The 16916-nt window shown below is 40.4% G+C and overlaps 1 protein-coding gene across 1 annotated transcript; it reads right to left on the reverse strand.

The window, feature by feature from the left end:
- Nucleotides 1-1117: 1117 nt before the first annotated feature.
- LOC117340467 lies at nt 1118-5877 on the reverse strand. Its single transcript, XM_033902227.1, has 4 exons — nt 5830-5877; nt 5532-5745; nt 1345-1599; nt 1118-1158 (listed from the first exon to the last, which is right to left on the reverse strand). The coding sequence occupies exons 1-4, from the start codon at nt 5875-5877 to the stop codon at nt 1118-1120; spliced, it is 558 nt and encodes a 185-aa protein (XP_033758118.1).
- Nucleotides 5878-16916: the final 11039 nt, after the last annotated feature.

The raw sequence follows: 16916 nt of genomic DNA on the forward strand, positions 1-16916 counted from the left end.
TAATATATTTAATAACAAACTTACAGAATTTATCAAAATGTGTTATCCAAACTTCTTCCATATTATAGCAAAATCCACTACAAAATAACAAACAGTTTGTGTGAGTTAAGGTATATACGGCTTGTGTTGTATCATTAAAGATGAGTATATTAAATATTATACAATGGTTTCTGTTATTAACATGTTTACATGGTCATCATGTGATATAAAGTGAATTTTGATTTGACATTTACAGGATTACTGTAATGGAGACAGTGTTTCTACGGTGATTTATTGCCATGTTTTGACAGGGGATGGTCTGGTTTTGAATTGTTTAACATCCTTTCTATAGCTCTGGCTAGTGATAAAGAAGACATTTAATTGTTTACAACAAGGTATATTGGTGTCCTTTAAAATTCTAATCCCCATGAAATACCGACCCAGATCATTATTTTATGCATAAGATACTGAACCCCCCCCCCACCATAAAATCTTAAAATGAATAACTATGTATTTATCATGTATTTCTGACCAGTTCCAATTTGAAAAATAATAAAGTTTAGTCTCTCTCAAAAATTCTAACAAATGTTGAAAATGCTCAAAAAGGTGATTTTCCTATATAAACTACTATTAAGTTCATTCCCTTCCAGAGGGAAACATGAAACCAAAGGACCACGAAATTTAGAATTTTGATAAAAGCACCCAAAAAGAGTAATGCGGAAGTGATGAGTAAAAAGAATGTAGGTTATTTAAACTAATTAGTGATATACCTCGACTGTCACTATTTCTCTCCCTGGGGACTGTATGAGCCAGTCCACCTCCAGGTCCCCGGGGTGGGGGAGGGGGTAGAAGGGAGTGTGGAGTTGTTTTGGGTAACTGGCGGTTGTTAAGTTTCCTCCAGTGAATGGCAAGGTTTCCCTCGGGTACACTGTCAACAATAAAAGAGTTCAAACATACACAGGTAACATACACAGGTACACAGTCATCAACAATATAGTTTAAACAAACACAGGTACACTGTCATCAATACAATAGTTAAAACATATACATGTATACAAACATGTTCTGTTTCTAGGTGGTGCACCCAGTTGTCAGAAAGTGATCAGCATTTAGTGAAATCATCTAATTAGCGAAAATCTCATTTCTCTTTTGCTTCAAAAGCTTTGTGTATATGTATTCCTTCAAATCAAGGTATATAGGAACCCTACCATACATGTATTTATAACTGGAATCAAACATGCTTACATAAATGTTTTTGTACTTGAAATAAGCAATTACACCTAGCTATAGTCAATATTTTCATGTTATTAGAAATTATTTTACAATATCCACCTGTAATTATATGTACAACTGAATTCACAGTACCTGGGTATCCAGTGGACCATGGACAGGACTTGACATACAGATGGGTTCCAGGTTCCTGTACAGGTATGGCGACCTCCGACAAAAGGTAACACACCCCATCCCCAGGGATGTATCTCACCCCCATACAGTTGATACTCTCCTCACATCGGCCAACACAATATCCAACATCCCCACCCCCGGGGATGGGTGTGACACCCACTGTCTGACCCTCAGTCTCCCTCATGTTCTCAAGTAGAGATAGTTCACATCTGTACTCTGTTGAAAATATGAATTTCAGTAATAGTGTTATCATTTCAATTGCAACTCCAGAAACTAAGTTTCCTGACAGTTGACAATAATTATCAATGATAAATAACCGTATTTTACCAGATATAAGCCAAGGGGCTAGTGCAAAATAGGCATATAGGAAGCTTTCCCTCCACTTGGTCAAAGCGGGGGATGGGTTTATACCCAGATATGACCCTATACAAGACAATTTTACAATTAAAGATTATTAGCTTAGTTGATGCTGAACAATTAAACAAATGACATATTTTGTCTTATTATCAAGATCCAATCACTAATTTATCTATTCTATAAATACTTTATAATATCTGGCCAGTAAGAATAGTCCCCAAATTTACCAGTGTACCAACAACATTTACCAGTGTACCACCAACAACATTTACCAGTGTACCAACAACATATACCAGTGTACCAACAACATTTACCAGTGTACCAACAACATATACCAGTGTAACAACAACATTTACCAGTGTACCACCAACAACATTTACCAGTGTACCAACAACATTTACCAGTGTACCAACAACATTTACCTGTGTACCAACAACATTTACCAGTGTACCAACAACATTTACCAGTGTACCAACAACATTTATCAGTGTACCAACAACATTCACCAGTGTACCAACAACATTTACCAGTGTACCAACAACATTTACCAGTGTACCAACAACATTTACCAGTGTACCAACAACATTTACCAGTGTACCAACAACATGTACCAGTGTACCAACAACATTTATCAGTGTACCAACAACATTTACCAGTGTACCAACAACAACATTTACCAGTGTACCAACAACATTTACCAGTGTACCAACAACAACATTTACCAGTGTACCAACAACATTTACCAGTGTACCAACAACAACATTTACCAGTGTACCAACAACATTTACCAGTGTACCAACAACAACATGTACCAGTGTACCAACAACATTTATCAGTGTACCAACAACATTTACCAGTGTACCAACAACAACATTTACCAGTGTACCAACACTTACCAGTGTACCAACAACATTTACCAGTGTACCAACAACATTTACCAGTGTACCACCAACAACATTTACCAGTGTACCAACACTTACCAGTGTACCAACAACATTTATCAGTGTACCAACAACATTTACCAGTGTACCAACAACATTTACTAGTGTACCAACAACATTTACCAGTGTACCATCAACATTTACCAGTGTACCACCAACAACACTTACCAGTGTACCAACAACATTTACCAGTGTACCAACAACATTTACCAGTGTACCAACAACATTTACCAGTGTACCAACAACATTTATCAGTGCACCAACAACATTTACCAGTGTACCAACAACATTTATCAGTGTACCAACAACATTTACCAGTGTACCAACAACATTTACTAGTGTACCAACAACATTTACCAGTGTACCAACATGTACCAGTGTACCAACAACATTTACCAGTGTACCAACAACAACATTTACCAGTGTACCAACAACATTTATCAGTGTACCAACAACAACATTTACCAGTGTACCAACAACATTTACCAGTGTACCAACAACAACATGTACCAGTGTACCAACAACATTTATCAGTGTACCAACAACATTTACCAGTGTACCAACAACATTTACCAGTGTACCAACAACATTTACCAGTGTATCAACATTTACCAGTGTACCAACAACATTTACCAGTGTACCAACAACAACATTTACCAGTGTACCAACATTTACCAGTGTACCAACAACATTTATCAGTGTACCAACAACATTTACTAGTGTACCAACAACATTTACCAGTGTACCATCAACATTTACCAGTGTACCAACAACAACATTTACCAGTGTACCAACAACAACATTTACCAGTGTAACAACAACATTTACCAGTGTACCAACAACATTTACCAGTGTACCACCAACAACATTTACCAGTGTACCACCAACAACATTTACCAGTGTACCACCAACAACATTTACCAGTGTACCACCAACACTTACCAGTGTACCAACAACATTTACCAGTGTACCACCAACAACACTTACCAGTGTACCACCAACAACACTTACCAGTGTACCCAACAACACTTACAAGTGTACCACCAACACCATTTACCAGTGTACCACCAACAACACTTACCAGTGTACCAACAACAACATTTACCAGTGTACCAACAACATTTATCAGTGTACCAACAACAACATTTACCAGTGTACCAACAACATTTACCAGTGTACCAACAACAACATGTACCAGTGTACCAACAACATTTATCAGTGTACCAACAACATTTACCAGTGTACCAACAACATTTACCAGTGTACCAACAACACTTACCAGTGTACCAACAACATTTACCAGTGTATCAACATTTACCAGTGTACCAACAACATTTACCAGTGTACCAACAACAACATTTACCAGTGTACCAACAACATTTACCAGTGTACCAACAACATTTATCAGTGTACCAACAACATTTACTAGTGTACCAACAACATTTACCAGTGTACCATCAACATTTACCAGTGTACCAACAACAACATTTACCAGTGTACCAACAACAACATTTACCAGTGTAACAACAACATTTACCAGTGTACCAACAACATTTACCAGTGTACCATCAACATTTACCAGTGTACCAACAACAACATTTACCAGTGTACCAACAACAACATTTACCAGTGTAACAACAACATTTACCAGTGTACCAACAACATTTACCAGTGTACCACCAACAACATTTACCAGTGTACCACCAACAACATTTACCAGTGTACCACCAACAACATTTACCAGTGTACCACCAACACTTACCAGTGTACCAACAACATTTACCAGTGTACCACCAACAACACTTACCAGTGTACCACCAACAACACTTACCAGTGTACCCAACAACACTTACAAGTGTACCACCAACAACATTTACCAGTGTACCACCAACAACACTTACCAGTGTACCAACAACATTTACCAGTGTACCAACAACATTTACCAGTGTACCAACAACATTTACCAGTGTACCAACAACACTTACCAGTGTACCAACAACATTTACCAGTGTACCAACAACATTTACCAGTGTACCAACAACAACATTTACCAGTGTACCAACAACATTTACCAGTGTACCAACAACATTTATCAGTGTACCAACAACAACATTTACCAGTGTACCAACAACCTTTACCAGTGTACCAACAACATTTACCAGTGTACCAACAACACTTACCAGTGTACCAACAACATTTACCAGTGTACGAACAACAACATTTACCTGTGTACCAACAACATTTACCAGTGTATCAACAACAACATTTACCAGTGTACCAACAACACTTACCAGTGTACCAACAACAACATTTACCAGTGTATCAACAACATTTACCAGTGTACCAACATTTACCAGTGTACCAACAACATTTACCAGTGTACCAACAACAACATTTACCAGTGTACCAACAACATTTACCAGTGTACCACCAACAACATTTACCAGTGTACCACCAACAACATTTACCAGTGTACCAACAACATTTACCAGTGTACCAACAACATTTACCAGTGTACCAACAACAACATTTACCAGTGTACCAACAACCTTTACCAGTGTACCAACAACATTTACCAGTGTACCAACAACACTTACCAGTGTACCAACAACATTTACCAGTGTACGAACAACAACATTTACCTGTGTACCAACAACAACATTTACCATTGTACCACCAACAACATTTACCAGTGTACCAACAACATTTACCAGTGTACCAACAACATTTACCAGTGTACCAACAACATTTACCAGCATTTACTACAACATTTACTAGATTTGTACCAACAACAACATTTACCAGTGTACAAACAACATTTACTAGATTTGTACCAACAACAATATTTACCAGTATACCAGGAAAGGCTAAAGCTTCCATTTTCCTGGTTAGAACTGTCGGACAGGAAACGAAAGATTAGGAAATTGTTGGAACTAGAGAATGACTGAGGTATCTGTGATAAATTTCCTGTTAATCGAGTAAGACATCGACTCTCCTCCACAGTGGCGCCACCTATCCACACTTCAAAATGGTCAAGGCCGTATTCAAGGTCAAACTCTGTCACCTACAAAGATGAAGCATTTTGCATTAAATTCATTCTATTTCTATTGGACTAAAAAAACAGAATATTTCCCTCCTTTTTTCTTACAGATATTGTAAGAATTTTTATGTTGTTAACAATATTTATCTGCAACATTGCGAAATACGTTAAACCAACTTATATTAATCACTCTTATTTCTCCGGATGGACGCATGCATTAGTTGTTACTATTATGGAGTGAACTAGAACACCTGGAGAAAACACACATGGTCCGGCAGGTGACAAAATACCTTTTCATGTCCAAACTGAGAATTCGACTAATGCAACCTAGGTGAAAGTCAAGTGTGTTACTGTGTCACCTGACCACGCGGTGAAAGTCAAGTGTGTTACTACTGTGTCACCTGACACGTGGTGAAAGTCAAGTGTGTTACTACTGTGTCACCTGACCACGCGGTGAAAGTCAAGTGTGTTACTGTGTCACCTGACCACGCGGTGAAAGTCAAGTGTGTTACTACTGTGTCACCTGACACGTGGTGAAAGTCAAGTGTGTTACTACTGTGTCACCTGACCACGCGGTGAAAGTCAAGTGTGTAACTACTGTGTCACCTGACCACCCGGTGAAAGTCAAGTGTGTTACTACTGTGTCACCTGACCACGCGGTGAAAGTCAAGTGTGTTACTACTGTGTCACCTGACCACACGGTGAAAGTCAAGTGTGTTACTACTGTGTCACCTGACCATGCGGTGAAAGTCAAGTGTGTTACTGTGTCACCTGACCACGCGGTGAAAGTCAAGTGTGTTACTACTGTGTCACCTGACCACGCGGTGAAAGTCAAGTGTGTTACTACTGTGTCACCTGACCATGCGGTGAAAGTCAAGTGTGTTACTACTGTGTCACCTGACCACGCGGTGAAAGTCAAGTGTGTTACTACTGTGTCACCTGACCACGCGGTGAAAGTCAAGTGTGTTACTACTGTGTCAACTGACCATGCGGTGAAAGTCAAGTGTGTTACTACTCTGTCACCTAGGCCTGACCACGCGGTGAAAGTCAAGTGTGTTACTATACTGTGTCACCTGACCATGCGGTGAAAGTCAAGTGTGTTACTGTGTCACCTGACCACGTGGTGAAAGTCAAGTGTGTTACTACTCTGTCACCTGACCACACGGTGAAAGTCAAGTGTGTTACTACTCTGTCACCTGACCACGCGGTGAAAGTCAAGTGTGTTACTACTGTGTCACCTGACCACGCGGTGAAAGTCAAGTGTGTTACTACTGTGTCACCTGACCATGCGGTGAAAGTCAAGTGTGTTACTGTGTCACCTGACCACGCGGTGAAAGTCAAGTGTGTTACTACTGTGTCACCTGACCACGCGGTGAAAGTCAAGTGTGTTACTGTGTCACCTGACCACGCGGTGAAAGTCAAGTGTGTTACTGTGTCACCTGACCACGCGGTGAAAGTCAAGTGTGTTACTACTGTGTCACCTGACCACGTGGTGAAAGTCAAGTGTGTTACTACTGTGTCACCTGACCATGCAGTGAAAGTCAAATGTGTTACTACTGTGTCACCTGACCACGCGGTGAAAGTCAAGTGTGTTACTACTTAGTCACCTGACCATGCGGTGAAAGTCAAGTGTGTTACTACTGTGTCACCTGGCCACGCGGTGAAAGTCAAGTGTGTTACTACTTAGTCACCTGACCACGAGGTGAAAGTCAAGTGTGTTACTACTGTGTCACCTGACCACGCGGTGAAAGTCAAGTGTGTTACTACTGTGTCACCTGACCACGCGGTGAAAGTCAAGTGTGTTACTACTGTGTCACCTGACCATGCGGTGAAAGTCAAGTGTGTTACTACTGTGTCACCTGACCACGCAGTGAAAGTCAAGTGTGTTACTACTGTGTCACCTGACCATGCAGTGAAAGTCAAGTGTGTTACTACTGTGTCACCTGACCACGCGATGAAAGTCAAGTGTGTTACTACTGTGTCACCTGACCACGCGGTGAAAGTCAAGTGTGTTACTACTGTGTCACCTGACCACGCGGTGAAAGCCAAGTGTGTTACTACTCTGTCACCTGACCACGCGGTGAAAGTCAAGTGTGTTACTACTGTCACCTGACCACGCGGTGAAAGTCAAGTGTGTTACTACTCTGTCACCTGACCACGCGGTGAAAGTCAAGTGTGTTACTACTGTGTCACCTGACCACGCGGTGAAAGTCAAGTGTGTTACTACTGTGTCACCTGACCACGCGGTGAAAGTCAAGTGTGTTACTACTGTGTCACCTGACCACGCGGTGAAAGTCAAGTGTGTTACTACTCTGTCACCTGACCACGCGGTGAAAGTCAAGTGTGTTACTACTGTCACCTGACCACGCGGTGAAAGTCAAGTGTGTTACTACTCTGTCACCTGACCACGCGGTGAAAGTCAAGTGTGTTACTACTGTGTCACCTGACCACGCGGTGAAAGTCAAGTGTGTTACTACTGTGTCACCTGATCACACTAAGACTTACATTGACTTGTATGTACGACCCTGGTGGCCCCTGTATGACCCAAGTACACATCGCACGATCAGGGTAATGTTCAGGGCTGGGTCCTTCGGGACTGACAACCTCACCCTCAGTTCCAGTCTGGAAGAATGTACAGTTAGCCTCTGAAATAAAAACAAGGGACAGTCTGATTAAATCTGCTATTTGGTTTATTTTAAAGGTTGCACTCAATGCTAAAATGATGTTGACAATCAAAAAAGTTATACTGATCTAAAGAATTGAAAGAGTTTTTTTCAAATTTATGACAACTAGGCCATTGGACTAACTTTTCCAGTTGGCGCCTACATTTTATGACTTGCTGGTTACTACTGTGTCACCACATCTACTTTGAACCCTGTGCATGTAAACTTACCACAATTTCTTTCGTCCGACAAGTCTCCACAATCGTCTAGACCATTACACAGAGATGGACTCCCTACACAGTTACTGTTGGCACACTGGAAACTTCCTGGACAAAACAGTTGACATGTATTTACACCACATATTCATGTTAGGGTCCTGAGAATTCTACATTTCAACTTTCTATGTCATAAAAATACTGACAATCTAACACATGTATTGAGATATTCCTTTCAGAAAATTACAAAAAGAAACTCAATATTAAGGATATTAAACAAGACATCTTGGAAAATATTCAATGAAGTCTTGTATGAATCTGCATCATACATTTTCTTTTAAACACGTAACTAATTATAAGCATTAACACCATTGAACAAAAGCTGTTTTTTTACCTGTCGGGCATGGAGACATTTCACATACAAACGGAAGCAGCCAATCACACGAGTCCATGTACCAAAGATTCTGATTGGTAGATTTGTTAATGTAAGTACACTCCCCCTTGTGGGTGTTTGGTTCCAGCTCTGCCCAAACACCTACTCCGACGTCAGTTGACCGGCCATCGCTCCACATGCCGAAGAAAACGTCATTGCCTTGGTAACCAATCACGTTGTAGCCTGATTAAGTATGAAAGTTAATATTCTCTTTACTCTTTGGATATACAGTCAAACTTTGTAATCTCAATGTCAGTCGGGTCATGATAACTTTGAACATGGAACTGAATTTTTACCTCGAGTTACTCAGTCTTTGGGTTATGAAAGTTTTAAAGATAATGAAGTTTGTTGCTAAAATATGCAGAGGACAATTTAACAAGAGGCCCAATGGGCCTGTATCGCTCACCTGGCTCTACAGCAACTTTGAAGTTGATTGAGGTCATTTCTGAAGATACTATGTTGATTACCTCTTTATTCAAATATCATTGTAAGCTAGTTTTATTCATATTGAAAATTTTCTAGTCCTTCATTCCAGCATTCTATTGGCCTAATATCAGGTCTTGGAGGCTCTTGACTATCGCAAAAATTATTGTTTACAGATTTAAGCCGATTTCACCCCTGTGACCTTGAATGTAGGTCAAGGTTGAAATGTAGGTCAAAATTGGTAGCCCTTCACTCCAGCATGCTACATGCCCAATATCAAGTCCCTGGGCCTCTTGGTTAATGAGAAGAAGTTGTTTAAAGATTTCAGCCTTTTTGACCCCTGTGACCTTGAATGAAGGTCAAGGTCATTTATTTGAACAAACGTTGTAGCCCTTCACCCCAGCATGCTACAGGCCCAATATCAAGTCCCTGGGCCTCTTGGTTATTGAGAAGAAGTCGTTTGAAGATTATAGCCTATTTGACTCATATGACCTTGAATGAAGGTCAAGGTCATTTATTTGAACAAACTTTGTTGCCTTTCACCCCAGCATGCTACAGGCCAAATATCAAGTCCCTGGGCCTCTTGGTTATTGAGAAGAGGTCGTTTGAAGATTATAGCCTATTTGACCCATGTGACCTTGAATGAAGGTCAAGGTCATTTATTTGAACAAACTTTGTAGCCCTTCACCCCAGCATGCTACAGGCCCAATATCAAGTCCCTGGGCCTCTTGGTTATTGAGAAGAAGTCATTTGAAGATTATAGCCTATTTGACCCATGTGACCTTGAATGAAGGTCAAGGTCATTTATTTGAACAAACTTTGTAGCCCTTCACACCAGCATGCTACAGGCCCAATATCAAGTCCCTGAGCCTCTTGGTTATTGAGAAGAAGTCGTTTGAAGATTATAGCCTATTTTACCCATGTGACCTTGAATGAAGGTCAAGGTCATTTATTTGAACAAACTTTGTAGCCCTTCACCCCAGCATGCTACAGGCCCAATATCAAGTCCCTGGGCCTCTTGGTTATTGAGAAGAAGTCGTTTGAAGATTATAGCCTATTTGACCCATGTGACCTTGAATGAAGGTCAAGGTCATTTATTTGAACAAACTTTGCAGCCCTTCACCCCAGCATGCTTCACCCCTAATATCAAGTCCCTGGGCCTCTTGGTTATTGAGAAGAAGTCATTTGAAGATTATAGCCTATTTGACCCATGTGACCTTGAATGAAGGTCAAGGTCATTTATTTGAACAAACTTTGTAGCCCTTCACCCCAGCATGCTACAGGCCCAATATCAAGTCCCTGGGCCTCTTGGTTATTGAGAAGAAGTCGCTTGAAGATTATAGCCTATTTGACCCATGTGACCTTGAATGAAGGTCAAGGTCATTTATTTGAACAAACTTTGTAGCCCTTCACCCCAGCATGCTACAGGCCCAATATCAAGTCACTGGGCCTCTTGGTTATTGAGAAGAAGTTGTTTGAATGAAAAAGTTGACGCCGGACGGCCGGACGGACGATGGACGCCGCACCACGGCATAAGCTGAGCTAAAAATTGTGACAGAATTAAACTGTTACAAAGTAGACATGAATTCTCCGCTATTTTGATTGTGAATTTCAACCCCTGGGTGAAAACCATGCAATGCGTCATCAATTGGGGAAAAGCTTATTTATATCATCCCCTGTCACCCGTGTGTTTTAAAATGATGTCATTCAGGACTTTCCAGTAGACACTTGAAAGCATGCTTTTTGACTCCATTTTTTTTAAAATTGAATTAGGGCCAGATCTATTTGACGTTTTCCCTGACTCTTTAGATTTCTGAGAAATAGTACGGTGTATATATAATTTGACTCTTGAAATTGTAAACAAGAGATCCCAGAGGGATCTTGGCGCCCACCATTGAATGATCTTCATAGGTTCCATGTCAGATTGATCTTTTCTCTACTTTTCCCTTCATTTTACTAATCTGTGCAAATTGAGACATCCCTCCAGTACTTTTCAAACAAGGGAATCCTAGCTATATAAGAAATTTGAGATTTAATGATAATGGCTGTTTGTTTGCCAGGTTGTTTTCAGGACAGACTGGTCCAAAAATGCAATACAAGGGACCAAGGGGAACCTACTTATGAAATTTGAGAAAGATCCATTCAGTAATTTGAGAAATAGAGATAACAAACTTCAATTGTCAAAATCCAAGATGGCGGTCTGTCGGCCATATTGTTTTCCAATTGATCTCAAAATGCAATAAGCGTAACGAGGCACCAAGGGGAACCTCCATATGAAATTTGAGAAAGATCCCTTCAGTACTTTCTCAGAAATAGCGATAACAAACTTCAATTGTCAAAATCCAAGATGGCTGCCTGTCGGCCATGTTATTTTCAGATTGGTCTCAAAATGCAATATGCATAACTAGGCGACAAGGGAAACTTACATATGAAATTTGAGATAGATCCCTTAAATACTTTCTCAGAAATAGTGATAACAAACTTCAATTGTCAAAATCCAAGATGGCTGCCTGTCGGCCATGTTGTTTTCCGATTGGTCTCAAATCGCAATATGCATAACTAGGCACCAAGGGGAACCTACATATGAAATTTGAGAAAGATCCCTTCAGTACTTTCTCAGAAATAGCGATAACAAACTTCAATTGTCAAAATCCAAGATGGCTGCCTGTCGGCCATGTTGTTTTCGGATTGGTCTCAAAACGAAATATGCATAACTAGGCACCAAGGGGAACCTTCATATGAAATTTGAGAAAGATCCCTTCAGTTCTTTCTCAGAAATAGCGATAACAATCTTCAATTGTCAAAATCCAAGATGGCTGCCTGTCGGCCATGTTGTTTTCCGATTGGTCTCAAATCGCAATATGCATAACTAGGCACCAAGGGGAACCTACATATGAAATTTGAGAAAGATCCCTTCAGTACTTTCTCAGAAATAGCGATAACAAACTTCAATTGTCAAAATCCAAGATGGCTGCCTGTCGGCCATGTTGTTTTCGGATTGGTCTCAAAACGAAATATGCATAACTAGGCACCAAGGGGAACCTTCATATGAAATTTGAGAAAGATCCCTTCAGTTCTTTCTCAGAAATAGCGATAACAATCTTCAATTGTCAAAATCCAAGATGGCTGCCTGTCGGCCATGTTGTTTTCCGATTGGTCTCAAATCGCAATATGCATAACTAGGCACCAAGGGGAACCTACATATGAAATTTGAGAAAGATCCCTTCAGTACTTTCTCAGAAATAGCGATAACAATCTTCAGTTGTCAAAATCCAAGATGGCTGCCTGTCGGCCATGTTGTTTTCGGATTGGTCTCAAAACGCAATAAGCATAACAAGATAATTCAACGAATTACAGTCCCCCACCGGGTTGTTATCTCGAGATCCAATAGCAATGAGTGTGAATCTCGAGATGCAATAAGGTCATGTATTTTCTTCAATGTATTGAAAGGTGAAGATGTAGTTTACAGAGACCCGCTTCTATACAGGAACCATCCCATTCTCACTAAATACATGTACACTGTAGGTATACTCTATAAATGATCTCTATATAAAGGACACAAGTCTATGAAGGACACCTTTAGTTTTTCTATTGGGTATCCTTTATAGACAGGTTTTACTGCAATAGACATGAAATTGTAATAATAATAACAAGATGTTGTTTGTTATGCTTACATTGAATTCAACAGTACTGTATATTGATTAAATGGTGATCTGAGAAGAACACAGGTTTGTTTGTCACTGGGAATAATTTGGATGAGAAGACCAAGTCAAGAATTCCTCCAAGGCAATGGGTAGGCGTGGTCAGTAGTTGGTGAAGTTTACAAGATTTTTGAAGGCTGTCCATCTTTGCGAAGTCCATGTTGAAATCTCCAACAACAAGAATGTTTGTACACTTATGTAACTTTGCTTGTGTTGTGCATAGCTTGAATAACTGTAATATAGCTGAATTTAAATGGTTATAAGATGTGTTAGGAGGTATATATATGCATCCAAGCAGCAAATTGCCAGTGATGATTCCAACTGCTTCTATTTGTGGTATGTTGATTTCCAATATGGTTTGGATGGGAATTGCAGAGTAGATGACACAGTTTTGGTACGCGACACACCGCCTTCCCACAGGGAACTATACTACCAAGTATAAAGTTCTAATCCTTAATAGTGTAGGAGATAGAACCTGGACAAATTTTTCTTTCTTTAATGTAGGTCAGAGGTCAAAATATAGGTCACAGTGACCCGGTTTTGGTACGCGACACACCGCCTTCCCACGGGGAACCATACTACCAAGTATTAAGTTCTAGTGCTTTATAGTGTAGGAGATAGAGCCCGGACAAGCTTTTTCTTTAATGTAGGTCAGAGGTCAAAATATAGGTCACAGTGACCCGGTTTTTGTACGCGACACACCGCCTTCCCACAAGGAACCATACTACCAAGTATTAAGTTCTAGTCCTTTATAGTGTAGGAGATAGAGCCCGGACAAACTTTTACTTTAATGTAGGTCAGAGGTCAAAATATAGCAAAATAAAGGTCACAGTGACCCGGTTTTGGTACGCGACACACCGCCTTCCCACAAGGAACCATACTACCAAGTATTAAGTTCTAGTCCTTTATAGTGTAGGAGATAGAGCCCGGACAAACTTTTACTTTAATGTAGGTCAGAGGTCAAAAAATAGCAAAATATAGGTCACATTGGCCCGGTTTTTGTACGCGACACACTGCCTTCCCACAGAGAACAATACTACTAAGTATTAAGTTCTAGTGCTTTATAGTGTAGGAGATAGAGCCCGGACAAGCTTTTTCTTTAATGTAGGTCAGAGGTCAAAATATAGGTCACAGTGACCCGGTTTTTGTATGCGACACACCGCCTTCCCACAGGGAACCCACACACTAAGTATGAAGTTCCAGTGTCTTATAGTATGGGAGATAGAGCCCGGACAAATAGTGTGCGGAAGGACGGACGGACAGACGGACGGCCGGACAGACGGACGGACGGACGGACGGACGGACAGACGGACGGACGGACACAACGCAAACCTATAGTCCCCCCCGGATTCCGGTGGGGGACTAACTAGGCACCAAGGGGAACCTTCATATGAAATTTGAGAAAGATCCCTTCAGTACTTTCTCAGAAATAGCGATAACAAACTTCAATTGTCAAAATCCAAGATGGCTGCCTGTCGGCCATGTTGTTTTCGGATTGGTCCCAAAACGCAATATGCATAACTAGGCACCAAGGGAAACCTACATCTGAAATTTCAGAAAGATCCATTCAGTACATTCTCAGAAATAGCGATAACAAACTTCAATTGTCAAAATCCAAGATGGCTGCCTGTCGGCCATGTTGTTTTCGGATTGGTCCCAAAACGCAATATGCATAACTAGGCACCAAGGGAAACCTACATCTGAAATTTCAGAAAGATCCATTCAGTACTTTCTCAGAAATAGCGATAACAAACTTCAATTGTCAAATTACAAGATGGCTGCCTGTCGGCCATGTTGTTTTCCGATTGGTCTCAAATCGCAATATACATAACTAGGCACCAAGAGAAACCTACATCTGAAATTTCAGAAAGATCCATTCAGTACTTTCTCAGAAATAGCGATAACAAACTTCAATTGTCAAAATACAAGATGGCTGCCTGTCGGCCATGTTGTTTTCCGATTGGTCTTAAATCGCAATATGCATAACTAGGCACCAAGGGGAACCTTCATATGAAATTTGAGAAAGATCCCTTCAGTACTTTCTCAGAAATAGCGATAACAAACTTCAGTTGTCAAAATCCAAGATGGCTGCCTGTCGGCCATGTTGTTTTCGGATTGGTCTCAAAACGCAATAAGCATAACAAGATAATTCAACGAATTACAGTCCCCCACCGGGTTGTTATCTCGAGATCCAATAGCAATGAGTGTGAATCTCGAGATGCAATAAGGTCATGTATTTTCTTCAATGTATTGAAAGGTGAAGATGTAGTTTACAGAGACCCGCTTCTATACAGGAACCATCCCATTCTCACTAAATACATGTACACTGTAGGTATACTCTATAAATGATCTCTATATAAAGGACACAAGTCTATGAAGGACACCTTTAGTTTTTCTATTGGGTATCCTTTATAGACAGGTTTTACTGCAATAGACATGAAATTGTAATAATAATAACAAGATGTTGTTTGTTATGCTTACATTGAATTCAACAGTACTGTATATTGATTAAATGGTGATCTGAGAAGAACACAGGTTTGTTTGTCACTGGGAATAATTTGGATGAGAAGACCAAGTCAAGAATTCCTCCAAGGCAATGGGTAGGCGTGGTCAGTAGTTGGTGAAGTTTACAAGATTTTTGAAGGCTGTCCATCTTTGCGAAGTCCATGTTGAAATCTCCAACAACAAGAATGTTTGTACACTTATGTAACTTTGCTTGTGTTGTGCATAGCTTGAATAACTGTAATATAGCTGAATTTAAATGGTTATAAGATGTGTTAGGAGGTATATATATGCATCCAAGCAGCAAATTGCCAGTGATGATTCCAACTGCTTCTATTTGTCGTATGTTGATTTCCAATATGGTTTGGATGGGAATTGCAGAGTAGATGACACAGTTTTGGTACGCGACACACCGCCTTCCCACAGGGAACTATACTACCAAGTATAAAGTTCTAATCCTTAATAGTGTAGGAGATAGAACCTGGACAAATTTTTCTTTCTTTAATGTAGGTCAGAGGTCAAAATATAGGTCACAGTGACCCGGTTTTGGTACGCGACACACCGCCTTCCCACGGGGAACCATACTACCAAGTATTAAGTTCTAGTGCTTTATAGTGTAGGAGATAGAGCCCGGACAAGCTTTTTCTTTAATGTAGGTCAGAGGTCAAAATATAGGTCACAGTGACCCGGTTTTTGTACGCGACACACCGCCTTCCCACAAGGAACCATACTACCAAGTATTAAGTTCTAGTCCTTTATAGTGTAGGAGATAGAGCCCGGACAAACTTTTACTTTAATGTAGGTCAGAGGTCAAAATATAGCAAAATAAAGGTCACAGTGACCCGGTTTTGGTACGCGACACACCGCCTTCCCACAAGGAACCATACTACCAAGTATTAAGTTCTAGTCCTTTATAGTGTAGGAGATAGAGCCCGGACAAACTTTTACTTTAATGTAGGTCAGAGGTCAAAAAATAGCAAAATATAGGTCACATTGACCCGGTTTTTGTACGCGACACACTGCCTTCCCACAGAGAACAATACTACTAAGTATTAAGTTCTAGTGCTTTATAGTGTAGGAGATAGAGCCCGGACAAGCTTTTTCTTTAATGTAGGTCAGAGGTCAAAATATAGGTCACAGTGACCCGGTTTTTGTATGCGACACACCGCCTTCCCACAGGGAACCCACACACTAAGTATGAAGTTCCAGTGTCTTATAGTATGGGAGATAGAGCCCGGACAAATAGTGTGCGGAAGGA

Source organism: Pecten maximus, chromosome 13 (genome assembly GCF_902652985.1).
Source record: "Pecten maximus chromosome 13, xPecMax1.1, whole genome shotgun sequence".
Classification (NCBI taxonomy): domain Eukaryota; kingdom Metazoa; phylum Mollusca; class Bivalvia; order Pectinida; family Pectinidae; genus Pecten; species Pecten maximus.

What these genes read in the sequence shown, in the direction of transcription:
- LOC117340467 (XM_033902227.1), bottom strand. Translation starts at nt 5,877, where the DNA reads ATGTTGCAGATAAATATTGTTAACAACATAAAAATTCTTACAATATCT. An exon ending in TAAAAATTCTTACAATATCT is followed by an intron (nt 5,746 to 5,829) that starts GTAAGAAAAAAG and finishes TCATCTTTGTAG; the next exon opens with GTGACAGAGTTTGACCTTGA. An exon ending in TAGCCTTTCCTGGTATACTG is followed by an intron (nt 1,600 to 5,531) that starts GTAAATATTGTT and finishes TATTTTCAACAG; the next exon opens with AGTACAGATGTGAACTATCT.